The sequence below is a fragment of the Hyperolius riggenbachi genome, chromosome 4 (assembly GCF_040937935.1).
Source record: "Hyperolius riggenbachi isolate aHypRig1 chromosome 4, aHypRig1.pri, whole genome shotgun sequence".
In the NCBI taxonomy this organism is placed as follows: Eukaryota; Metazoa; Chordata; class Amphibia; order Anura; family Hyperoliidae; genus Hyperolius; species Hyperolius riggenbachi.
The window spans coordinates 156,855,114-156,881,822 of record NC_090649.1 but is presented as its reverse complement, the minus strand read 5'-3'; the positions used below and the strand labels follow the sequence as shown (position 1 = coordinate 156,881,822).

Here is a 26,709-nt window from a genome sequence, read left to right as displayed (position 1 = left end):
AAAAACAACGATTGAGAGCAGAAACGCACGGCAGAAACGAACCGTGTATTCCCAGCATCAGTGTTGCAATAAGGGAGCGAGAGATTAGGTTATCAAAGGGAGGGGGGGGGGGGGTCTTCAATTTAGACATAAAGAATACCCCAGAGCATTGCAACAATTAGGACAGCCATACCGTCCGGAATTATTGCAGTGCATATATATTATTTGTTTCTGTTATTCTCATGTTTTCATTAAAGGATTATCTGACGATATGTTTTTTCTTTGTAAAAATCATGTGGGCTGATATTGTTTAGGCGGTTAAAACATCTGGTCATTAACAGTCTGCAGGGGAGAAACTTTCAAAAATGTATAATAATTATAATAATGATGAGAAGAAGAATAACTGTTAGAGTTAGGCAAGCCACAGACAGAGTGGCTAAGAAAACAAATCCCCCAAATAAATAGAAATTGATCAATGGTAGAATGGTATGCTTAAAGGGAACCTGAAGCAAGAGGGAATGAGGTATATGGTGGCTGCCATATCTATTTCCTTTTAAACAATACCAGTTGCCTGGCATCCTGCTGATCTCTTTGGCTGCAGTAGAGTCTGAATGACACACCTAAAACAAGCATGTAGCTAATCCAGTCACACTTCAGTCAGAGCACCTGATCTGTATGCTTGTTCAGGGTCTGTGTCTTAAAGTATTAGAAGCAGAGGATCAGCAGGACAGCCAGGCAAGGTGCATTGTTTAAAATTAAACAAATATGTCAGCCTCCACATCCCTCTCACTTCAGGTTCTCTTTAAAAACGACTTACTTTCTGCACTTGCTGAATGTGTTAATGCAAAATGCAAATTCCTTATTTAGCACTAAAGGCCTTCTCCATCGTTGGGTAATGAAAGCGGCATCCTAGATGAGGTGCCTTTTAAAGATACTTTTTTCATCTAGCAGTATATTTACCGTATTGATTCAGGAAGACATTATCTTTCTAGTGACAAACTTCAGTGAGTTGGCAGTCCCTTGTCATCATTTCTCAAAAGCAAATCGCACAGTGAGCCAATTGCGTTTCCAAATTTTAGAGCAAGTACCACCACTTAGGCGTGGGGCGGATAGGGTTAAGAGATTGCTATATAGAGAGGCAGTATGGATACGTAGGCTAGATACGTTAGAACCAAGGGGAATGAACAGGGACTATGATATGCTTATTTGATTTTGTGGTCTGTTTATTATTTTTTTACATATTTTTTTACATTTTTTTTATACATTTCTATTGCTGCATATGATGCCTCAGGTGAATTGTAGTGTACTTATTAATTTATTTGTATTTGTATTTTTATTGCAGATATCCTGTGTTTGAGATAGTAGCACTATGCGCGCCTGTGTATGCGTCCTGCCTGTTGCCTAGTGATGGTGGGTGGGGCGAACCATGACGTGGTCTGCCCTTTCTTTCCGTCATATGACGCCACCTAAAGGCGGAACTTTGTCCGCCTTGTGGGACACAGTCTCCCGTCAGGTCCACTCCATGGAGGGGCTTGACCTGACGTGATGTCAGCAGGAGGCTTTGTCCCTTTTGGTCGGCATCCATGTAGGTGACTGAGCGCGTCCGCCTCCTCCCAGGACGTAGCTAGCCGCTCCTACTGCTTGCCGATTGGAGCACCAGCTCTATGCATATTAATTTTGCAGTAGGAGAACAGAGGCGCCAGCAGAATAAAAGTGGATAAAAGCTTTAAAAATTGCTTGGAGGAAGTGGTGGACTTATAAAGCAGACACGAAAGACTGTCTGAAAAGTAGCAATCACATTTATTATATGGTACCCCCAAAGTGCAACGCGTTTCACAGGCCGAGCCCGCTTCATCAGGCAATAAAGTGGGGACAAAACAGAATTCCAGCAGTAGCAGGTGTAGCGCCTCAGTGCGTACACCTGCACTTTTGGGGTTCCATATAATAAATGTGATTGCTACTTTTCAGACAGTCTTTCGTGTCTGCTTTATGGAGGTAAGTCCACCACTTCCTCCAAGCAAATTTTAAAGCTTTTATCCACTTTTATTCTGCTGGCGCCTTTGTTCTCCTACTGCAAAATCGTGTCCACCCCTGGTGGAGGGGTGATCTACCCCTTTTTCTCATCTACAGAGAGCGACTTCTTAATCCTGAGTGAGGACAGGTCTCATCTCCTCACCTGCTTATACAGTGGTTGCCTGTGTGGTAACCCACGTTTGTGAGTATATTCTTCTCACTGATTTGTCTTACTTCGTTTATGTTTTAACATACTACACTATATTGGGCTCTCGGTTTCTCTATATTTTATCTATGCATATTAATGAGCAGTTCCCCATTAGCTACCCGCTACGTACGGAAGGGGATTGGTCGCTACAATGCGACTCAGTAGAGCTGATTGGTCAATGTTAGGTGATAGCACTATATATATATATATATATTTTACATCAAATGTACTGTACTATGCATGTACTATGGAAAATACTATGTGTATTTTCCGACAGGTATTGCTCTATATACTCAATTGCTGTTTGCAGATATATTTTGGAGCAGCAGACAGCATCCTAGGATTATCACATCAGTGAATTGTCATTATTTGTTCATACTTATCAATGCTTGGCACTTTATATGAACTTATATATTGGTGGATTTGCATATCTTTACACCCCCTTTTGGCCAATTAGGCAGCTCAATTGTTTTTAATTTTTGGATAAGTCCTTAAATAAAATCATTATATATTTTATATTTGTGTGCAGTTGTTGTATTTAGACCATGGACCACTTTCTTGTTGTTTAATAGTATCCGTATAATCGTCATCATAATCCTCCTGGCCAGCTGCGCTTTCCTCAGACACCTCCTCAACTGCACCAACTTCAGGTTTTCCATCATCCCCATCCACACACGTTACGTCCATACTATCGCCACCTAACTCAGACGTATGAGGTGGTGTACCTGTGCCTTCTTGTTGTTGTTGCAGTAGTGGCTGGGAATCAGTGATTTCACCACCACCAAATAACTCCTGCGAAGTGTCAAATGCAGTGGATGTGGTGCTTGTTGTAGCGCTGGTGGCTGCGGGAGATGAGGTGTTCTGTGTTAAATACTCAAGCACCTCCTCCCGATTTTGGGAAGTGATGGCACGTGCCTTCTTCTGAGCACTGTACTTTGGGCCAGGTCCGCAAGAAATCACAGCAACACCACCTCGCACAGCCACAGACCTGCCGGTGCCTGGTGGCCTTCCTCTGGGTCTGCCTCTACCTCTTCCTCTACCTGGTTTGTCCATTTTGTCCTTCTCGGGGGGATGCTAGGTATATGCAGTGAGGTGGGTTCACTCAACACAACAGGTAGTTAGATGCAGTGAGCTGGGTTCACTGAACAGTAAAGGTACTTAAGATGCAGTGAGGTGGGTTCTCACTCAACACAACAGGTAGTAAGATGCAGTGAGCTGGGTTCACTGAACAGTAAAGGTACTTAAGATGCAGTGAGGTGGGTTCTCACTCAACACAACAGGTAGTAAGATGCAGTGAGCTGGGTTCACTGAACAGTAAAGGTACTTAAGATGCAGTGAGGTGGGTTCTCACTCAACACAACAGGTAGTTAGATGCAGTGAGGTGGCCAGGTGGGTTCACTCAACACAACAGGTAGTTAGATGCAGTGAGCTGGGTTCACTCAACACAAAGCTAGGTATATGCAGTGATAAGGGGGGTTAAGTAAACACAACAGGTACTGGGGTATATGCAGTACTGGGTAGTACAATGTGCAGCTCCCTGTCACACACACAGGTAGTCACTGAATGTGCTGGGCTGCTGGCAGTGGCACACACACTATCAATTAGCAAGACTGTGCATGCAACAAAAGTGTCAGTTTGACACACAGAAAAAAAAATATGTACAGGATGAGCTCTGAAAAGAGCTGTTGCTGTTTATGGTTGCTTTAAAAGCAATAATAATCAGTCAGGAGCAAGCAAGGCAGCCTAGAACCTAACTAATCTGTCCCTAGGAGAAAAAGTCTGCAGCAGCTGTTCCTTTCCTCTCTCTAGCAGGCACACGAGTGAGTGTAATGGCCGCCGGACCCTGCCTTATATAAGGGGGGGTGGGGCTCCAGGGCTTAGTGTAGCCTGAATGGCTACAATGTGCCTGCTGACTGTGATGCAGAGGGTCAAAGTTGACCCTCATAGTGCATTATGGGGCGAATCGAACTTCCGCAAAAGTTCGCTTGGTGCAGGCGAACGCAAACCCCCTAAGTTCGCCTGGAACCGTTCGCCGGCGAACCGTTCGCTACATCTCTACTCTGCAATTGAAAACGTACCAAAAAGTAGGTTAGAAAAACTGTCAAAATTATTCAGAGTATTTTCTTGCTTGCTGGTGGCTTAAATGTCATTTTATGTACAATGTGAAAATAACACTTAGGAGAAAACTTAGGAGAAAAAGTGACTTGGATCAGGCCCTGCGAGCACTGGCAATAGATTCTTTGAACTTCCCATTAAAGAGAGTTCTTGACAAGGAAAGGTTCTCATTAGTCAGATCAACAGACCAATGGGATGCTCGGGTGGGAAATGTAAAGGTGATTGTGTTGGGAATCCCTTTCAGCTCAGTTTTGCAGTGCAAAAGAATCTCTGAACTTCCTCGACAGCTTCCCATTGATCTATTGAATTAACCGGGAAGAATCCTTGGCAAGGAAAGAATTTCATTGCCCAGATCAATAGGCCAATGGGAAGCTTCAATAAAATTCAAAAATACTGGAGTTCCCTTTCAATCCAGAGTTACAGTGAGATGGTAAAAGCATCTTTGTACTGCCAGCCAGGGCTTCCATCATTTTCCTTATATGACCAATGATCTGCCATTCATTTCTCACAAGCAATTTTGGGGCAGATTCACTAAACTTTGTTCAATGTTATTTGTGCAGACAGTGCATGTAATTTTTTACTTAACCACTTGATGACCCAGCCTTTACCCCCCCTTAAGGACCAGCGCTGTTTTAGCTGATCTGTGCTGGGTGGGCTGTGCAGCCCCCAGCACAGATCAAACACCAGGCAGAGCAACCAGATCGCCCCCTTTTTTCCCCACTAGGGGGATGATGTGCTGGGGGGGCTGATCGCTCCTGCCTGCCTGGGTGTTGCGGGGGGGGGGGAAGCACCTCAAAGCCCCCCTTCGCGGCGAAATTCCCCCCCTCCCTCTCCTCCCTCCCTCCCCCGGAGATCCGAGGCTGCACAGGAACGGATCTGTCCTGTGCAGCCTCTAACAGGCTCCTGCCTGTCATGTGACAGCTATCCCCGGCCGCTGATTGGCCGGGGATCACTGATCTGGTACAACGCTGCTACTGTTAGCAGCGTTGTACAAATGTAAACAAAGCGGATTATTTCCGCTTGTGTTTACACTTAGGCTGCGAGCCGCGATCGGCTGCCCGCAGGCTATTCATGGAGCCCCCCGCCGTGAATTGACAGGAAGCAGCCGCTCTGCTTCCTGATTAATTAGCCTGCAGCCGGCGGTCCTGCAACTGCCACTTTGCCGACGTGCGTTATGAGTGCGCGGTCGGCAAGTGGTTAAAGTACATAATAGGCATTGTGCAAATAGTGCAACATGTTATGTACACTACCTGCATATTGCTTGCATATATTGTGTGGCGCTGTTTGTGCAATGCGTGTTATACAAACAATGTGTGCGTTATGTAAATAATGCATAATGCGAGTTGCATTCTTTTCTATGTAATTTTTTTGGTTGATTCACAAAACTTTCCTTATGAATTATCTTGCTTTACTTCTTCTTTTAAACACCCAGCAAGCAAAGAAGTACTAAAAGATGGGAAAAGTAATACTGAAGTAAAAACATTATTTTAGATTTGAATAGTGTGGAAAGGGGTTGCACTAAGGAAATACAAGTTGGCAGCCCCATGACAACCCTTAGACTTCCAACTAATGTCTTAGCATGTCAGTGCCAGCTATGTTTGCATAGTGTTTATTAAATGTCTTGCCCAAATCGGCATGTATGTCCACATTAGTCAATAAGGATGTAATTGTGGTGCAAATAAATTTGAGATGATTAATAACTATGCTTGTTCTCATTAATCAAGATTAGGCTACTTATTATGAAAATCTATTGTAAAAAGAACTACTTAAATCTTGCAGTGAAGGCATTTGATTGGTCCATTTTCAAGCTGCATAAATGTGTAGACTTTTGCATAATTCTGCATCACCTTAGAATTCTTTGCATAATTTAAGTAAAATAGAAAGTTGGCAATGAGACAAAACTTCGTACCAAATGCCTTTTAGACGTTAATGGCACAAGAATATGGGAAAACAAAAATACCTACAGATGTCTGCTGGAGGCGGAAGTCGTTTTGTACTTAAATGTGTTTAGGAGGCATATGGATACAGTATGAACACAGAACACCTAGGCCCATATGCAATTCACTTTTTCACCTGAGTTTTCTCCTAAGTGATATTTTTAAAATTGTCAATAAAATGCTTTTTAAGCCACCAGAAAGCAAGAAAATACTCAAAATAATTTTGATAGTCCTATTTCACCTACTTTTTGGTACCTTTTTTGTTGAAAGTACTGAAAAGTTATTTTAAATCAAGGATCAAAAATTATCTCCTGGGAGAAAAGTCAGGTGAAAAAGTTAATTGCATATGGGCCCTAGAGTTGTCTGCAGCAGTCTAAGGGTTAAACAGCAGACTGCAAATCTACCCAGCAAGATGAAGGGACACTGTCCGCTAACAAACCAATGTTATTTAGGTACAGATCAGTTCACATGGAGAAAACATTAGTTATAATTTGCTCTAAAGCCACAAAGCTCCATAGGGATCCTAAATACAGGATGTGAGGGAAAGTCTCAGCAACTAAAACACATACCACGTAGGCAGTAGACACAAAATGGTTGTCATTTTTGTATGCCCTGCCTTGATATCTAATAAAGACTTAAAGAGTGGAATTTTATTGGAGCCACTGGTGTGTTGTGGATATGTCTCTTAACTGCTTACCGTATGTGTATTAGCAAGAAAGAGAGGTCCTTTCGTGGTATTGGGAGGGTATGAGGGGTCACCTGCTTTGAGCTAAAACCCATACTGCAATACAATGCAGTATGTGCAACACATACTCCAAATAAAAATGCTAAATAAAAATAAAAAAAATCCTGCAGCTTTCAAGGGTTAGCTGACGGTTATTTCTAAAAATATGAAATACAAAAAATAGTTTGGGTGTGTCACTAAAGGGGTCCTTGAAATCCCATAATGATATATTTGTTGCTGGTAGGGTAGCCAGACTAATTGCAGGCCATGCCAACTAACTATCCAGCATCTATTTATATGCTCAATACTGATTGGTCAGTTGCAGTCTGCACAAAGGTGATCATGGGAAAGGCTACTACACAAAATACTGCCTAGAGGCAGGTGCTGCTGTGCTCATACACATTGTGAAGAGGCCAATCAGAGCCTTAATCATTATATGTACCTCAGTAAATAAACAACAATAACTCACAAAAATGCTCATTGGAGTTTTTACCAGAATTCAAGTACATTTTAAACCACTTGAGGACTGCAGGGCTAAACCCCCCTAGTGACCAGGCCATTTTTAGCAAAATTGGCCACTGCAGCTTTGAGGCCAAGCTGCAGGGCCGCACAACTCAGCACAGAAGTGATCCCCCCCCCCCCTTTTCTCCCCACCAACAGAGCTCTCTGTTGGTGGGGTCTGATCGCTCCCCCCATGTTTATTTTTTTTTTAAATAAATATTATTGTTTGTTGTTTTTCTTTAAAAACCCCTGTTTCTATAAATTTCTTCCCTCCCTCCCTCCCTCCCTCCCTCCCCAGAGCCAGCCAATTATGGCGATCGGCTGTCATAGGCTTCTGCCTATGAGAGCCGATCGCTCTCTTGTCCCCCATGGGGACAGCCGTGTCACACGGCTGTCCCCAGTGCAGCGCTGCTGCTCATCGCAGCGCTGCACCTAGTAAATAGACGCCGTGATCGCCGTCTAACAGTCTCCCGAGCAGCAATAGCCGCTCGGAGACTGAAGGCGGGGCGGGGCGGAGCTCCGCCCTCCGAGCATGAGATGCGCGCGCACCATGCACGCGATCTCATGCAAAACAGAGCCCCAGGACTTTACGCCAATTGGCGTTAGGCGGTCCTGGGGCTGCCGCCGCGGCCACGCCTACTGGCGTGACGCGGGCGGCAGAAGGTTAAAGAAAAAATGCATTTAGACTTTCTGAAGGGCTAAAAGGTGTTTCTCTTGTCTTTTTTTTTTTTTGCCATGGAATATTGCCGTAATTACTTTTTTGACAATATCCCATTTTATTCTCTCTATGCACCAAATAGTAACACTAACCTTCCCCCTCCCTTTCAATGCCTAACACTAACCTTCACCCTCCTATCCTAACTCTAACCTTCCACCTCTCCTCTCTTACTGCCACTATCCCTGCTGCTTGTACCACTGCTGCAGCTGTTCCGCTATACTTGGCTGGTGCCAAATTTCGATTCAGCTGTATTGAGCTACATGATAGCTAGGGATGGTCGGAAATGCCAATCCGCTTTATGTCATTGCCAATTACCGCCACCACTACCGATTCTACTACTTTCCACTAATGATTTTGGCATTCCGATGCAGATTTTCACGGTAATTTCCAACGACTTTAACATTGTTTTTCTTAAAAACTAAAAGGTCTTTTTGAAAGATTTATTTCCCTCTTGTTCCCGCTTGTCTGCTTAATATTCCCTGAGAATTTGGTGTTTCTAGCACCTATGGGGGATTTGCTATTAACCTGTAAAGTTGGCATCATACCGCATATCGGTAATGCAAACTTTCTGCATTTTACATTACAGTCAACAGTGGCCAACTTTGGCAGTTAATAGCAAAGCCCCCGTAGGTTCTAGAAACACCAAATTTCCAGGGTATGTTAAGCAGAAAAGTGGAAACAAGAGAAAATATTTCAAAAAGACCTTGTAGTTTTTGAGAGAATCGATTTTAGATTCGGCAGAAATTGCCACGAAAATCCGCATTGGAATCGCTATGCGGTATGATGCCGACTTTAGAGGTTAATAGCAACTCCCCCATAGGTGCTAGAAACACCAAATTCTAAGGGAATGTTAAGCAGAAAAGAAGGAACAAGAGGAAATAAATCTTTCAAAAAGACCTTGTAGTTTTTGAGAAAATTGATGTTAAAGTCAGCGGAAATTTCTGCATTTTCCGCCAAAATTTTCACGGAAATCCGCCTACCGCACTTACATTACCGATTTCCGAATTTCGATGTGGAAATGCACTTTCCGATCGGCAAGCATCCCTAATGATAGCTGAGCCTACTGCTGCTATTCCTGCTGCTCGTACTGCTGCTGCAAGCGCTTGACTACATAACAGCTGAGCGCTGGTGCCAAATTTCAATAAGGCTGCATTGGCTACAAGATATCCGAGCCTACCACTAATATCCCTGCAACTCATACCACTGCTGCCATTGATCAGCTGCATTATAGCTAAAAGCGAAACACTCAGCTACCTCTTAGCCATTCACCAATATCATGTGCCTAATCTCAGGTCCCTAGCACTCTGTAGCCCCAAAATCATATTGTGGTCTTTGGGTTGCTGAGATGCGACTGTGTTGTCAAGTCAAAATAGTAACTGTTATAATGTAGGAAGTATACTGTGTATCAGTATTATAGAGAATACATTTGCCCACACTGTATATAAAATGAGAAAAAAATGATTTTTATAAATATATATGCTAAGTATTGCAGACACGGGTCATTTTTATATAGGAATCACTGCCTTGTAGTAGACATGCTGCCTTGAGTTCATATGTTTTTAAGCCAGCATTTCGTCAGCTATAATCTCTGATTCCCCTTGAATGAACATCATGTACAGAAATGTTCAGGGTAACTCAGCACCCTGAAGACCCAGTTACGTGAAGGGCCATGTGTGCAGTTTCTTTAAAGAAAAGACACAGACCCCACTGATCAAAAAACAAACATGACCAGAAACTTTGGCTGGGAGCTACAAACTGTACTATCAAGGGCAAGGAATAATTAAAACCTTCAGGGGAGCTTATGTAAACATCAATGAAAGGGAAATGTACTGTACATGAGCACTCACACATTTTCCTTTACGAAAAAGAAGCTGATTTCCTGCCAGAGTGAAATAACGTGTTTTCCATCGTTTAATAAACTTCCACCGAACTTGCTTCTCTTTAAGTTTTCCTTCAATGAGAGGCTGTCCATCTTGATTTACGACTGCAAGTAAAAGAAGAATACAACTATTGTTAACAGCCCTAAAGATCAAAGCTTAGACAAGGGCTACGGACATCTATGGCTGCTGAAGAAATCCATCAAAAACAAAATAATCAGAATGCAAGAGATGTCTGATGTATGTGGCATGTAAGTAAAATGATTCAATCACTATTACATAGCAATTGTGTGTTTGGGGACCATCAGTATATTCTAATAGGGCCACACTGTTACTAATTCTGCTGATGCTCCCATGTGGCTTCCTCTCTGCTAAGAAGCAACTCCTGAGTAGAAAGCTCCCCAACTTCACCTCCCTTTTGTGATTGGATTGGACAACACTTTGTGGGAGGTGGAGCTGTGAAGGTTGTATTCTCTGGAATTGCATCTTAGAGAGAGTGCCATGCAAGAGGGATTAACAGGTGAGTAAATGTGCAGACTGCCAGTCCTTATCAGAGCCCCTAATTTTTAAAGCACTTACAAGGTTTCACCCAAATTGGTCAGCAGTCACAGGTCACCTCTCAGTCTCTGTTAGCAGTCATAGGTGGTGTCCAATATCTGCTAGCAGTTATAGTTGTCCCCCGATATCAGTCAACAGTGATAGGTGACACCCAATATTGGCCCGCAGTCATAGATGGATTCCAAAAACCTGCAAGCAGTCACAGTTGACTACCTAGCATGCGCTGGCGTTCTCCTCGCTGACTACCTAGCATGTCTACAGTGGTCCCCAACCCCTCATACACGCATTAGCAAGCGATCCACACAGCCAGTCAACTGAGCCAGGTGTTGGCTGAGTGCATTGTTCTCCCCACTTACCCAGCTCACTCTGTGACACTCCTTGTACATGGCTTCATTATCCCTCCTCCCCCACATAGCGATTTGTCTTTACAGCCTCTGCCCTGCGCTCTTCTTTGAGGAATCGAGTCCTAATCCCTGCTGGGTGACAGTCCTCATACATGTGCATGAAGATTAATGGTGCAGGGTCTAGGAGGATTTGCTGTAATTGCTAAAATCCTATAATGCGGTGCACAAATAAGTCACTAAGGGGTCTTTAATTGAAAACTGCAACTGACGGCAACCAACAGTCAAAATTTTACTTTTGCTCAAATAAATTAGCCATAATGTTATATGTTCTAAGGACATACTCTAAAAAAAGTGCCTGAAAGGGCTAATGGGTTTACCTTCCTTTTCTCCTTAGAGTCTTACCAGTGTGCCTCTAAACTTAAGCCTTGTACACATGCTATATGGTTCTTGGGTGAAGTGGCCAATTGAGGCCACCTCTGCTGAGAATCTAGCATGTGTACCATGGCCTCAGGTCCTCCTTAATGCCTTGGTGATCAGCCTAAGCACTCAATCGTGTGCTGCACTGTTGGCCCTCCTTTCCACTTCAAAACAACAGAACACATTATTAGCATAAAGGGGACACGTCTGTACTGCACTGGCCTTCAAACTGTTTTCCAAGACAACAAATCTCAAAGCCGGAGGGTAGCAGAAATGGAATGTGGCCCCATTCACACTTAAAAGCGCAAAACACCGGTGATTACCGATTTTTCCGCCATCGCGTTTAGTGCTTCTATAGCACTGAAGTGTGATCGCCAGGAAATCACCTGAAAATGATGCAGGTAACACGTTTGCGTTTGGCGTTTTGCGTTAATCGCCGGCGATTAACGCAAATCGCCCAAGTAAGAACGGGCCCATAGGGTTTTATAGCACTAGCACTTTAAAAAGCGCTAGCGCTTGAGCGTTTTGCTGAAATCGCCGGCAAAATGCTCTAGTGTGAATGGGGCCTTAGTGTCTATACTTTTAGCTCTACAGGCTGCCAACAGGCTCTGACTGCACAAGATAAAACTCATGTATAGCAGATAACTTCTGTTGAAGGTTGACAGAAATATTCACTAAATCACTAGTATTGTGCTTACCCATAGAACTAGATTTGGTTCACATAAATACTAGCCCCATCCCAACACCATTATTACTATTAACATTGGTTAATACTCATGCAATTTATTTGTATAGGCTGGATTGTTTACACTATTTATCCCAAATTTTCAAAGACATTGTCTTCCATAATAGGTGGCTTTATAATGAGGTAAGACTTTCATAGTGGCTGTGATTTGCTTTTTGTCCTCAGCACATTTTATCACCTTTTTCCTCACTTATAATCCAGTTTAAAAAGATCCATAAAATATGCTTTTTATGCCCCAGAAAAGCTACAGTATCCTGGCCTTAGTTTAAATGAACTACCAGAAGGCAGAGTCTTGTTTTTCAGAGTTACTCTATCATATTTAGATCTGTCAGTTAAGGTATCTGTTTCTCCTAATTCACAAGGATTTATCTGAATTCTGACTACAGACAGTGGTCCTTATTCAATGCAGTTTTTCTCCTAAGTTTTCTCCTAGGAGATGTTTATTTGCCTGCCATCTGGAATTGGAAAGGATTTTTTCCCTTATAAGGCTAATTGGCTCAAACTCGTAAATGTTTTTCACCTTCCCCGTTTCAACTGGGATATGTGGGGGCTCAGGACAGTGTTTTTTTTTTTAATGGTTGAAAGTTAAGGTGGCCACACTCGGTACAATAATGATCCGATTTTACAGCAAATCGATAAATATGATTGGATCTCCTGAAAAAATAAAAAACTTTTTTTCATTCGATTGAAAAATCCGATCGGATTTTCCATTTTTTTTTTATTGATCCGGAATGCTGGAAATTTTTCTTCAAATTTTCTAAAGATTGTATGGTGTGTGTTAGATTATCAATTTATTAATATACACACCCTAGCAATTTTCTCAGCGTTTTCCAATCATTTTTATCATAATTGAGGAAACATTGAACATATGTGTGTGGTACTTTAGTCAGATTTTGTAAATGTTACAGTCAGTCAGAAAAATTGATTGCAATTCTTGAATTGAACAGATATTTAAAAAAATTGTATGGTGTGTGGCCACCTTTAAGGTTCAATTTAAGAATTGCAATCAATTTTTCTGACTGATTGTAACATTTCAAAAATATGACCAATGTACCACACACGTATGTTCAATTTTTCCCCAATTATGATAAAAATGATTGGAAACTCTGACAAAATTGCTAAGGTGTGTATATTAATAAATTGACAATCTAACACACACCATACAATCTTTAGAATGATTGAAGAAAAATATATGGCATTCCGGATCGATAAAAATCGAAGAAAACGGGAAATCCGAGCGGATTTTTCAGTCAAATGAAAAAAAAGCTTTCGATTTTTTTCCGGGAGATCTAATCGCTTTTATCGAATTGTCGTAAAATCGGATCATTTTATTGTATCGTGTGTGGCCAACTTTAGACGGATGTCTTTTTTTTCAACCATATTAACTATGTAACATCATATTTCACCTTCTCTTTAAAGTGAACCCGAAGTGAAAATAAACTGATAAGTTCATAAATTGTATTTATCCTCCAAATCATAAAAATGATTATTTTAGATACCCCATGGTTTTATTTTATATTTAACCACTTGAGGACCTAGGGCTTTCTACCCCTTAAGGACCGGCCACTTTTTTTCCATTCAGACCACTGCAGCTTTCACGGTTTATTGCTCGCTCATACAACCTACCACCTAAATGAATTTTGGCTCCTTTTCTTGTCACTAATAAAGCTTTCTTTTAGTGCTATTTGATTGCTCCTGCGATTTTTACTTTTTATTATATTCAGCAAAAAAGACATGAATTTTGGCAAAAAAATGATTTTTTTAACTTTCTGTGCTGACAGTTTTCAAATAAAGTAAAATTTCTGTATACATGCAGCGCGAAAAATGTGGACAAACATGTTTTTGATAAAAAAAAACCCATTCAGTGTATATTTATTGGTTTGGGTAAAAGTTATAGCGTTTACAAACTATGGTGCAAAAAGTGAATTTTCCCATTTTCAAGCATCTCTGACTTTTCTGACCCTCTGTCATGTTTCATGAGGGGCTAGAATTCCAGGATAGTATAAATACCCCCCAAATGACCCCATTTTGGAAAGAAGACATCCCAAAGTATTCACTGAGAGGCATAGTGAGTTCATAGAAGATATTATTTTTTGTCACAAGTAAGCGGAAAATGACACTTTGTGAAAAAAAAAAAAAAAAAAAAAAGTTTCCATTTCTTCTAACTTGCGACAAAAAAAAATGAAATCTGCCACGGACTCACCATGCTCCTCTCTGAATACCTTGAAGTGTCTACTTTCCAAAATGAGGTCATTTGTGGGGTGTGTTTACTGTCCTGACATTTTGGGGGGTGCTAAATTGTAAGCACCCCTGTAAAGCCTGAAGGTGCTCATTGGACTTTGGACCCCTTAGCGCAGTTAGGGTGCAAAAAAGTGCCACACATGTGGTATTGCCGTACTCAGGAGAAGTAGTATAATGTGTTTTGGGGTGTATTTTTACACATACCCATGCTGGGTGGGAGAAATATCTCTGTAAATGACAATTTGTTAATTTTTTTTACACACAATTGTCCATTTACAGAGATCTTTCTCCCACTCAGCATGGGTATGTGTAAAAATACACCACAAAACACATTATACTACTTCTCCTGAGTACGGCGATACCACATGTGTGGCACTTTTTTGCACCCTAACTGCGCTAAAGGGCCCAAAGTCCAATGAGTACCTTTAGAATTTCACAGGTCATTTTGAGAAATTTCGTTTCAAGACTACTCCTCACGGTTTAGGGCCCCTAAAATGCCAGGGCAGTATAGGAACCCCACAAATGACCCCATTTTAGAAAGAAGACACCCCAAGGTATTCCGTTAGGAGTATAGTGAGTTCATAGAAGATTTTATTTTTTTGTCAAAAGTTAGCGGAAATTGATTTTAATTGTGTTTTTTCACAAAGTGTCATTTTCCGCTAACTTTTGACAAAAAATAAAATCTTCTATGAACTCACCATACTCCTAACGGAATACCTTGGGGTGTCTTCTTTCTAAAATGGGGTCATTTGTGGGGTTCCTATACTGCCCTGGCATTTTAGGGGCCCTAAACCGTGAGGAGTAGTCTTGAAACGAAATTTCTCAAAATGACCTGTGAAATTCTAAAGGTACTCATTGGACTTTAGGCCCTTTAGCGCAGTTAGGGTGCAAAAAAGTGCCACACATGTGGTATCGCCGTACTCGGGAGAAGTAGTACAATGTGTTTTGGGGTGTATTTTTACACATACCCATGCTGGGTGGGAGAAATACCTCTGTAAATGGACAATTGTGTGTAAAAAAATCAAAAGATTGTCATTTACAGAGGTATTTCTCCCACCCAGCATGGGTATGTGTAAAAATACACCCCAAAACACATTATACTACTTCTCCCGAGTACGGCGATACCACATGTGTGGCACTTTTTTGCACCCTAACTGCACTAAGGGGCCCAAAGTGCAATGAGTACCTTTAGGATTTCACAGGTCATTTTCGTTTCAAGACTACTCCTCACGGTTTAGGGCCCCTAAAATGCCAGGGCAGTATAGGAACCCCACAAATGACCCCATTTTAGAAAGAAGACACCCCAAGGTATTCCGTTAGGAGTATAGTGAGTTCATAGAAGATTTTATTTTTTTGTCAAAAGTTAGCGGAAATTGATTTTAATAGTTTTTTTTCACAAAGTGTCATTTTCCGCTAACTTGTGACAAAAAATAAAATCTTCTATGAACTCACCATACTCCGTACGGAATACCTTTGGGTGTCTTCTTTCTAGAATGGGGTCATTTGTGGGGTTCCTATACTGCCGTGGCATTTTAGGGGCCCTAAACCGTGAGGAGTAGTCTTGAAACCAAATGTCGCAAAATGACCTGTGAAATCCTAAAGGTACTCATTGGACTTTGGGCCCCTTAGCGTACTTAGGGTGTAAAAAAGTGTCACACATGTGGTACCGCCGTACTCAGGAGAAGTAGTATAATGCGTTTTGGGGTGTATTTTTACACATACCCATGCTAAGTGGGAGAAATATCTCTGTAAATGACAATTGTTTGATTTTTTTACACACAATTGTCCATTTACATAGAAATTTCTCCCATCCAGCATGGGTATGTGTAAAAATACACCCCAAAACACATTATACTACTTTTCCTGAGTACAGCGGTACCACATGTGTGACAATTTTTTGCAGCCTAGGTGCGCTAAGGGGCCCAACGTCCTATTCACAGGTCATTTTGAAGCATTTGTTTTCTAGACTACTCCTCGCGGTTTAGGGCCCCTAAAATGCCAGGGCAGTATAGGAACCCCACAAGTGACCCCATTTTAGAAAGAAGACACCCCAAGGTATTCCGTTAGGTGTATGGCGAGTTCATAGAAGATTTTATTTTTTGTCACAAGTTAGTGAAAAATGACACTTTGTGAAAAAAACCAATAAAAATTAATTTCCGCTAACTTTTGACAAAAAATAAAATCTTCTATGAACTCGTCATACACCTAACAGAATACCTTGGGGTGTCTTTTTTTCTAAAATGGGGTCACTTGTGGGGTTCCTATACCGCTCTGGCATTTTACAGGCCCAAAACCGTGAGTAGTCTGGAAACCAAATGTCTCAAAATGACTGTTCAGGGGTATAAGCATCTGCAAATTTTGATGACAGGTGGTCTATGAGGGGGCGAATTTTGTGGAACCGGTCATAAGCAGGGTGGCCTTTTAGATGACAGGTTGTATTGGGCCTGATCTGATGGATAGGAGTGCTAGGGGGGTGACAGGAGGTGATTGATGGGTGTCTCAGGGGGTGGTTAGAGGGGAAAATAGATGCAATCAATGCACTGGGGAGGTGATCGGAAGGGGGTCTGAGGGGGATCTGAGGGATTGGCCGAGTGATCAGGAGCCCACACGGGGCAAATTGGGGCCTGATCTGATGGGTAGGTGTGCTAGGGGGTGACAGGAGGTGATTGATGGGTGTCTCAAGGTGTGATTAGAGGGGGGGAATAGATGCAAGCAATGCACTGGCGAGGTGATCAGGGCTGGGGTCTGAGGGCATTCTGAGGGTGTGGGCGGGTGATTGAGTGCCCTAGGGGCAGATAGGGGTCTAATCTGATAGGTAGCAGTGACAGGGGGTGATTGATGGGTAATTAGTGGGTGTTTAGGGTAGAGAATAGATGGAAACACTGCGCTTGGGTGGTGATCTGATGTCGGATCTGCGGGCGATCTATTGGTGTGGGTGGGTGATCAGTTTGCCCGCAAGGGGCAGGTTAGGGGCTGATTGATGGGTGGCAGTGACAGCGGGTGATTGATGGGTGGAAGTGACAGGGGGTGATTGATGGGTGGCAGTGACAGGGGGTGATTGATGGGTGATTGATAGGTGATTGACAGGTAATCAGTGGGTTATTACAGGGGAGAACAGATGTAAATATTGCACTGGCGAATTGATAAGGGGGGGTCTGAGGGCAATCTGAGCGTGTAGGCGGGCGATTGGGTGCCCGCAAGGGGCAGATTAGGGTCTGATCTGATGGGTAACAGTGACAGGTGGTGATAGGGGGTGATTGATGGGTAATTAGTGGGTGTTTAGAGGAGAGAATAGATGTAAACGCTGCGCTTTGGTGGTGATCTGATGTCGGATCTGCGGGCGATCTATTGGTGTGGGTGGGTGATCAGATTGCCCGCAAGGGGCAGGTTAGGGGCTGATTGTTGGGTGGCAGTGACGGGGTGATTGATGGGTGATAGGTGATTGGCAGGTGATTGACAGGTGGTCAGTGGGTTATTACAGGGAAGGACAGATGTAATTAATGCACTGGCGAATTGATAAGGGGGGGGGGTCTGAGGGCAATCTGAGCGTGTGGGCGGGTGATTGGGTGCCCGCAAGGGGCAGATTAGGGTCTGATCTGATAGGTAAAAGTGACAGGTGGTGATAGGGGGTGATTGATGGGTGATTGATGGGTAATTAGTGTGTGTTTAGAGGAGAGAATAGATGTAAACAATGGATTTGGGAGGTGATCTGATGTCGGATCTGCGGGCGATCTATTGGTGTGGGGGGGTGATCAGATTGCCCGCAAGGGGCAGGTTAGGGGCTGGCTGATGGGTGGCAGTGACAGGGGGTGATTGACGGGTGATTGATGGGTGATTGACAGGTGATTGACAGGTGATTGACAGGTGATTGACAGGTGATCAGGGGGATAGATGCATACAGTAAACAGGGGGGGGGGTCTGGGGGGGGGGGTCTGGGGAGAATCTGAGGGGTGGGGGGTGATCAGGAGGGGGCAGGGAGCAGGGTGGGGGATAAAAAAAAAAATAGCGTTGACAGATAGTGACAGGGAGTGATTGATGGGTGATTAGGGGGGTGATTGGGTGCAAACAGGGGTCTGGGGGGTGGGCAGGGGGGGGTCTGATGGGTGCTGTGGGCGATCTGGGGCAGGGGGGGGGAAAAATCAGTGTGCTTGGTGCAGACTAGGGTGGCTGCAGCCTGCCCTGGTGGTCCCTCGGACACTGGGACCACCAGGGCAGGAGGCAGCCTGTATAATACACTTTGTAAACATTACAAAGTGTATTATACACTTTGTATGCGGCGATCGCGGGGTTAACATCCCGCCGGCGCTTCCGTATGGCCGGCGGGATGTTGCGGCGGGTGAGCGGCGCCAGGCGGAGGCGGAGGATCGCGTCACTGATGACGCGATCGCTCCGCCCATGCCCCTACAAGGACCGCCGCCAATTGTCAATACGGCGGTCCTTGCGGGGTGCACTTCCCGGCCGCCAATTGTACATACGGCGGTCGGGAAGTGGTTAAACATTTACAAAGTAGATTGAATGTTTTATTGTCTTTGCTCAATTCCAGTCTTTTAAGAGTACCAGAGTTAAAATACATGAACTATTCAGAATTAAAATACATGAACTATTGACTTTTTCTATCTCTCCTCTGCCCTCAGAAGTTGTACTATGTCAGGAAAACTTTTATGGCTGTAATTTGCTTATCAGTGAGGCTTACTATAATCCAGACAAGGTACTGACAAAAGAGAAGAAGTCACTTGCATACCTGAAAATTAACCCTGGTTATTAATATGTTTTGCACTGTACATACACATTTATCTTACATCTCACATGTCGCCCTGGGTACACTTGTAAATAACTTTCAGCACTCTGCAATTTAAAAAATACCAATAAATATGTGTAAAAGTACAGTCAAAATTATTTTCTTGCTTGCTGGTGACTTACAATGTATTTTAATGATAAGATGTTTGAATATCACCTTTGTAGAAAACTTAGGAGAAAAAGTTAATTGAATAGGGGTCATAGTATCTGTCCTGTTTCACATTTCTAAACTGGAAAATTATTTTGCCGTTGTGCTAATTGTTTGACTTCAGCAACATAACTATGACTCAGACAGAATGGAGTTAGGACAACTGATCGGAATATTTGCTTTGCGTCAATGATTCAGAGAGCAAAAGAGGCACTGAGCCAAGTAGTATTTTTTAAGTCTTCAAAACTGCACCGTTCTAACACATTTTATATGGGAAAATAAGAACCTCAAATAATTTTGCATATGGTATTCATGACCTGCACTCTCTGGTTATAACTGTGCAAGTTATTTAAGTGTATTTTTTTAACATTTTCTTTTAAATGGACCTGGATTCAGAACTTCCTTGCTGCTCTAAAACATAAGCAACAGCATAATAACCTTTAAATAATAACATTTCTTTGTTACAGCTTGCAGAATTCCTGCAATAAATCTGCAGTGTGTCTGCTTCCTGCATTCATAGAAGCCGAAAAAGGATTAACCTCCAGTGTTTACATATTAGATGTGTCTGCAGAGGATGCCGAATTCTGTGCTGACATACAGTAGGTGAGAGCTCAAATTACACTTGTGATTACTTGAAGATGAGGGGGTGTTAGACAAGCTCTTCTCTCTAAATACACACATGGTAGATTTTTCTGTGTTTTCCTTGTGTTCTGTGCTATAGTTTAGGTCCACTTACATGCATCTCTTAACAGTTATCTGTAGTTCTCTATTCAATACTAACATACATTTTCCCGTAACTGTTAAGTAAGGTCTGAAAACGTCAGTAGCATTACATACAACAAAGATAATAGCCTCCAAACTGATGAATACAATCTACCCCACCTAATAAGCAGGAAGCTTTAATGACACCCCCTAAACTAAGACTAGTCTTCAACTGTCTTTCTTTTAGATCAAAATCATTCTATAATAACCATTTCCGCACCAGCTGTCCCTGTTTGACGTTAAGATCTGTGTGAGCGATTGCACTACTCGGTGTAACGATGACGTTTTTGTTTTCTGACTTAATTCAGAACTGCGGTAGAACTATGCCCAGGAAGTTTACAATAACCACCTCTGGGAGGAAGTGAGCTGTTTGTTTTACTTTTCCCATATTTGATCATTACAGACGTCTGTAAATGAATGAAGACAAGTCGTTTACATAAGAAGTAACAATGGTCTGTTTTACTAGAAATAAAGGTAATAGGACTAGTTGTGTAGCAAATATGTTTATTTCATGAAATGCTTTTGTTAGAAGGTGCCCCTGGTTGTTATTTCTCAAGTTACATGTATGACTAAATCCAGCTGTAGATGACTAGAAATTCATGTGCTGGAAATACCACAGCTACAGGTAGATATACATCAGGAAATGATGGGCAGATTCGACCAAGATACAGAGCATGAAACTGATTTTAATCCAATTCGATTATAATAATCGAATCGGATGGTCGATTTTGTGCCAAATCCCCTGATGTGTGGTCAACGTAACTTTGTACCATCTGCAGTATGACACTATGCATCATGTCAGCCTCTGAATGTGGCCTCCTTACATGTGACACACTGCCGTGGCCTCCTCTTCACTGCCCATTCTAAGCACTATCAAGAGCTTGACCACTGCACAGGAGCAGCTGACAGGTGGTGGATTCACACCCTTTTGCATCCCGTGAGGCCAAAAAATGGTAGCTTCTTTCTGCAGCCCCTGGAGGGGTGTCGATTTGTACCTGCACATCCTGCAGTCCTCTGAACCAGACTAAAGTCATTATAGGCCTTCAATGTCCTCTGCTAGCATTATGAAACTAAACAGATACAAATATTTAATATAAATATTACAATCTCATATTTTGATAAAGATTGCTTTGGGTGTTGTTTTTTTGTTTTTTTTTTAATCTGGACTGAATTTGTATCTGCAGGCAACATCTCAATTTAACTTACCCACAAGCAACCACAATTACTTACAGATTGGGAAAATCAACATCTGATAAGGTTTAAAACAAAAATGCTGACATTTGTGAAGTCCATTCAATGACTCTGAATGAAGTAAACAATAATTAATGTAAAATGTGTTTACAAAATGTGCTTTTGCAGGCATTGTGACCTTTGTGCGCTTACTGTTCTTAGCGTATGTTTATGTAAAGTCTGGTCCTGAAATAAAATGAAAAAAAATCTGCTCATTAGCGAGATCTCCTCGGTGTACTGGCCACAAACAAGCTTTTCTTCTCATTTAGTAAAACAACTTCTCTTCCAGTAATTCCCTGTGTTTTTTGAATAAACATATCACTCGTGGCCAAACCAGAGAAAATGTCATCCTGTAATGTTGGAAATGGTTTTGTATCACTTTCCCAAAATATCCTAAAACAAATAAGCATTGCACTGTGTTCAGATTCCTAATCGTTTATAAATCATTCCATAAAAATGCATTGCACACTTTTCAACCATTCTGTACAAGATACTATGAATCTCAGGTTGCAGAGTATCCAAAAATGACTGGCATGCTTGGTAACGTTTTGAGTGTTGTCAGAAAAACGAACGCAAATTATCATATTAAAGCAACTCTGTCACACCTGCTCCCACAATGACGTAACATGCACACACCAGATGACACGATGATGTCACTTCCGGTTCCCACATGTGCCATGGTCTCAGAGGTCATTTAAACTGCCTTGCCAGGAATCCCTTTGAGGTGTCCAGGACAAACTCTCCTTTGTTAAATGTAAGCAACACACTCAACACCCAGGGAAACCTTGCCCCTGCTACCACCTAATTATATAAATAACCCCCCGGTTTCTGGGTCCTCATACTGCATCCAGCTATGCGCTCTGTCAGGATCACATGACCCATACTACTACTAGGCATGGCAGCTGGCCCGACACCTTTTGTTTCTCAGGTACCATAGTTTACAACCCTTAATGTTGTCTAGTCGGGCAACTTGTTTTACATATTATCAGGATATATCTCTATGCTTTCTACATACATATAATTTATTTATTTATATGTGTTTTTTTCTTTGACTGTTACATATGATATGTTTATATGTTGTTTACTTTTTGACTGCTACTTTATTTATGATGCTTCACTGCCAATCCCATAGTGTGTGTCTTGTATGCAAATACTGCTCATGACATACAGATTGTTGTCATTTATTGCCAGTCCTCTCAGTTATAAACAGTACATGTTTATAACTAGTCCTGAGCATACTGTTTGTTTCTAAGGCATGACCTGAGGAAGCGGCTTCTGCCACAAAACCCCTTGTATATAAGTGCACAATAAAGAAAAGTTTTTTTTAAACTTATACATGAGAACGTCTTATTGAAGGTAGGTTTCCTTTATTTCCAATTTCTATACATTTTTTTATCTTATATATATGCATATACTTCTGCTTTGGGCGCCTACAGTGATATTTTTTTTGGAGCTGCCACACCTCTTCTGCAAGGCCGAGTGGGGACGGTGTAAGAATCTATACTTTGGTTGCTATTGGCAACGTTCGGCACCATATCACAGGAAGTGTGATAACTTGATTCTCATCACAGCAAGCAGCAGAGGAGATAGAACTTCTTAGGCGTTATCACAGTTTCAAGGAGTTTATTCAGTAAACAGATGTACAGATGCTCATCCCTACACAGCGAAGCAATTGTTCTGTAGTAAGTCCTCTTGCGTTACAGCTCTTGGTTCCATTGCATGGCAACAAGGTTTTCTCTTATGTTCCATCTATACTACGTAGCCCGTAGGCCTATATACAGCATACAGTTAGTATGACAATACATTACAAATAAAAGTAAAGGGTGGAAGTCATCAGCCAGACCTCAGAAGAAGCAGCAGTATTCAGAAGTGGCTCTCTGGAGCCAGCTGCTTTAGTACCAACCACTAAAGAGTTAAATGTGACATCATCTGAGCAGGAACTCATCCCCTGCTATTGGCTGATAAAACCTTGTGATAATGTTATAATTGTTATAATGACAGGCATGGTCTTTACTGCGCATGCCCGAACTATCACCTAGTTCTAAGACCATTTGTTTAATGTTCTTGTAAGAATATTTTCATAACAATGGCTCATATTTATGTTGTTTGTCACCAGCTAGTCTGGCCTCTATACTGGATAGCTCTGATACAGCCTTGGCTGGTTTTGTTGTAAGACACAAAACCATGTTCCAGTATTTCTAGAAAAGCTGCTTAAAGAGGGACTCTGCAAATCAAGTCTTTTAACTAAATTCAGTTAAAGTAACTGAGGCTTACGAATTCAATCATATAATACTTAAATTCTTACAGACGGTACTTCCCCATATGCTCAGATGAGTGTTTGCCTCCCTTAGCAACCCAGCTTTTTGAGTATAGTTACCTTCTTGCATTTACTTTACCCTTGAGACCCTACGATAATATACCAGATGTCCAGTGCCCGTGTTCTTTTGTCTTCACAAGTCAGCATTGTTTTAATTAAAGAGAAAGTGACATTTTTACTGCTGGCAGGTGATGCCAGTGGAAGGAGATGCTGCTTGATTTTTTGGCAAGAAGGTTCAATTATGTCTTCTCAACCTTGATATTGGGAACAGAGCTGGAACCAGGTAACTCATTCCCCAAACGATATGATCTCTAAGAAGGTGGAATTCCACTCAATGGTCCACAAAATATCAAAATCTTTATTAGGTATAAATCACACGGCATAAAAAGTTCACTGACATGTTTCAGACCACACTGGTCCTTAGTCATAGCGTGAATCCAAATAAAACAATGAGATTATATACAAGAGACCACACCCTTCCCTCCCCCAGCCAATTGTAGGGTACGCCCAAGGGCAGTCCACTAGGCTGAAGGGAGTTTCCACAGTGCATGTAAAAACAAACTCAAAGGCAATATATAACAATTAAGGAAGAAATTACCTAAGATCTACACGCAGCACATATACGCAACAGAAAAGTAATCACATATCAATGTAATGATACATTGCATGAAACCATGGGTAATAATGAGCAGAGAGAGAGGGTCTGGGTTTCTACATCAACATGAAAAATGTTTACATGATGCGACTAATAAAGATTTTGATATTTTGTGGACCATTGAACGGAAGTCCACCTTCTTAGAGATCATATTGATTTTTTAAACAGCTATTTCCTACAATGCAATGAGGTTCACAGACAGGAAACTGTCAGAACCATGGTCCTGACATCACACTGTGGAAGGGGTTACACCACAATATCAGCCATACAGAGCCCCCTGATGATCAGTTTGTGAAACGGAAAAGATTTCTCATTGGAAAGGGGGTATCAGCTACTGATTTGGATGAAGTTCAATTCTTGGTAACGTTTTCTCTTTAAAGTGAACCTCCAGACTAAAAATCTACTCAGCGGCACTGAAAAGGCTTAGTGTTTCTTTAACAGTTTCACAGCATCAGAACTTTGTTTTTCTTACACAAGCCTTATTTTTAGCTGCACAAAAGCTTAAGCTCCGCCCCATCAAAGAAAACTGCCAGGGCTTTTTTTGTCCTGATGCTGTGCAAAGCATGATGGGATTTCCTATGTTGTTATTCATGTTGCCTAGCAACTGGGAGGGGTGATCAGCACACAGGACAGTTGGAACTGTGTCTCATGCTCCCTGTCACATCTTTTCAACCAAAAAGATGGCTGCCCTCATGAAATCAAACATTTGCCTGTTCTTTTAAAACAAGATGGGTAAGAGATGATATTACCTATCTATTTTACTTAACATAAATAATGCAACTTAATAACAGTATGTTTGTTTAGGCTGAAGTTCCTCTTTAAGTTACTGATGCAAGTACGGTAGTCTATATTTATTGTAGGATATTTCTTAGTAGACCAGTTCATAAAATATATACAGTGATTAAACATAACTTTGTCTTCTGAAATTAAAATAATAATAATAATTTAAAAGTGTTCAGCTTCATGTGAGTAAAAAGGAACTCCCTTGAAGCATCACTTCTGCTCAGTAGGTTAAATGCAAATAAGTTTTTATATACCCAAAAAGCTAAGTGTACATTTGAGCTGCTGAAGTACACTATACAGAGCCATACCAATCCAACTTGTATCAGCTGTTTCAGACTTCAGTGCAAGGCTCTCTCACTGTAAGAACTTGGTGTGACTCTGGAAAAGTAACATCGAAAAATCCATATCTAAAGTATACTATTTATACTGGCCAGCATGTTTGGCCACAGGTTTTCATGTTGGTTTATTCTGTTCAGCTACATTAACAACTCCAACATAAGATTTTCTTTGATGATAATAAAACAGAGCAGTTTTGGTACACTGACAATGTAGTGTGGACCATAGATAAAATTAAAGCACTTATTAGTTAGACAACTAACTGTATGTGCAATAGTATTTACAACCTCTGTTCAGTCTAATATTCTTATTTTCCATTTAAGGAGTTAAATGTAATCTCTGGAGTTTGCATGGCAGTCATTTCAGTTTGGTGCAAAATCTGGTTTATTCAACTCACAATGGGCATGATTCATAAAGCTTTTTCACCTGTTTTCATCTGTTTTTACCTTATCTATGTTACATTTTTAAGCTCACAAAGAGCAAAAATATAATATAATTAAGGTAACAAAAGTAATATTGAAATGAAGTTAATCAGGATTGGAACAACTTCTTTTGAGTGATTATTTTGCTTGTAAATGCGCTGAAAGGTTATTTTTATCAATTAGGTGATAAGTCATTTATGAGAAATTTTGTGAATAGAGCCCAATGTGTAAGCCAAGGGGCTCTCGAGCCACTGAGGCTGGCTGGAAGTCAGGGATTTCATGCTCATTCTTCAGTTTCCTCGGTCATCACCAGCAATGGGATGACCTTATTGTTACGTTATTGTTAATGTTATGTATGGTTATGTTTAACTGTTATTTTGTTATTATCATTTTGCTGAATTCAATATTATAGAATCTTTGTATGTTAACACCTGTGGCCGATAACAAAGTACTATTACAACCAAATTAATTTTGTCAATGGTTTATGTAGAAGGTTGGTTAAATAAGAAAAGGTTGTGGTTGGAATGAGTGAGTTGGCCATCAGCTTTGGAATGGCTCAGCTAAAGAGGTTGGTGGTGGTTTGATAGTTTGTGTATCATGTGGGGAGGCATGAACACTGCAGGGTCAAGGACGGAATGCTATACCGTTCATCATAGGTCCTTTTGATTCCTCTCCAAACATAGACTTTATGGTTGTGACAATAAAGCTCAATTTTTGTCTTCTCACTTCAAATAACTTTTTTTTTCTTCTATGATGCTTGTCTAGGTGTTTTTTTTGTTTGTTTGTTTGTTTTACTATTTTTAATTTTTGGTGCAGTGATCACTTTCATGTGATGACCATGCAGCCCATTTTTCTTCAAGTGCCTTCTTATTGTGCATCTTG

General features: G+C 41.5%; 1 protein-coding gene across 2 annotated transcripts in view; it reads right to left on the bottom strand.

The window, feature by feature from the left end:
* Positions 1-26,709, bottom strand: part of VEPH1 (ventricular zone expressed PH domain containing 1) — a 471,495-nt gene that overhangs the window by 33,613 nt on the left and 411,173 nt on the right. Inside the window, exon 13 of one of the 2 annotated variants that reach the window (XM_068280844.1) lies at positions 10,043-10,179. In XM_068280844.1, the coding sequence (XP_068136945.1) occupies positions 10,043-10,179 (137 nt within the window). Of the gene's footprint in view, positions 1-10,042; positions 10,180-26,709 lie in introns of those variants that run through there. The other variant, XR_011031377.1, reaches the window with a different exon arrangement.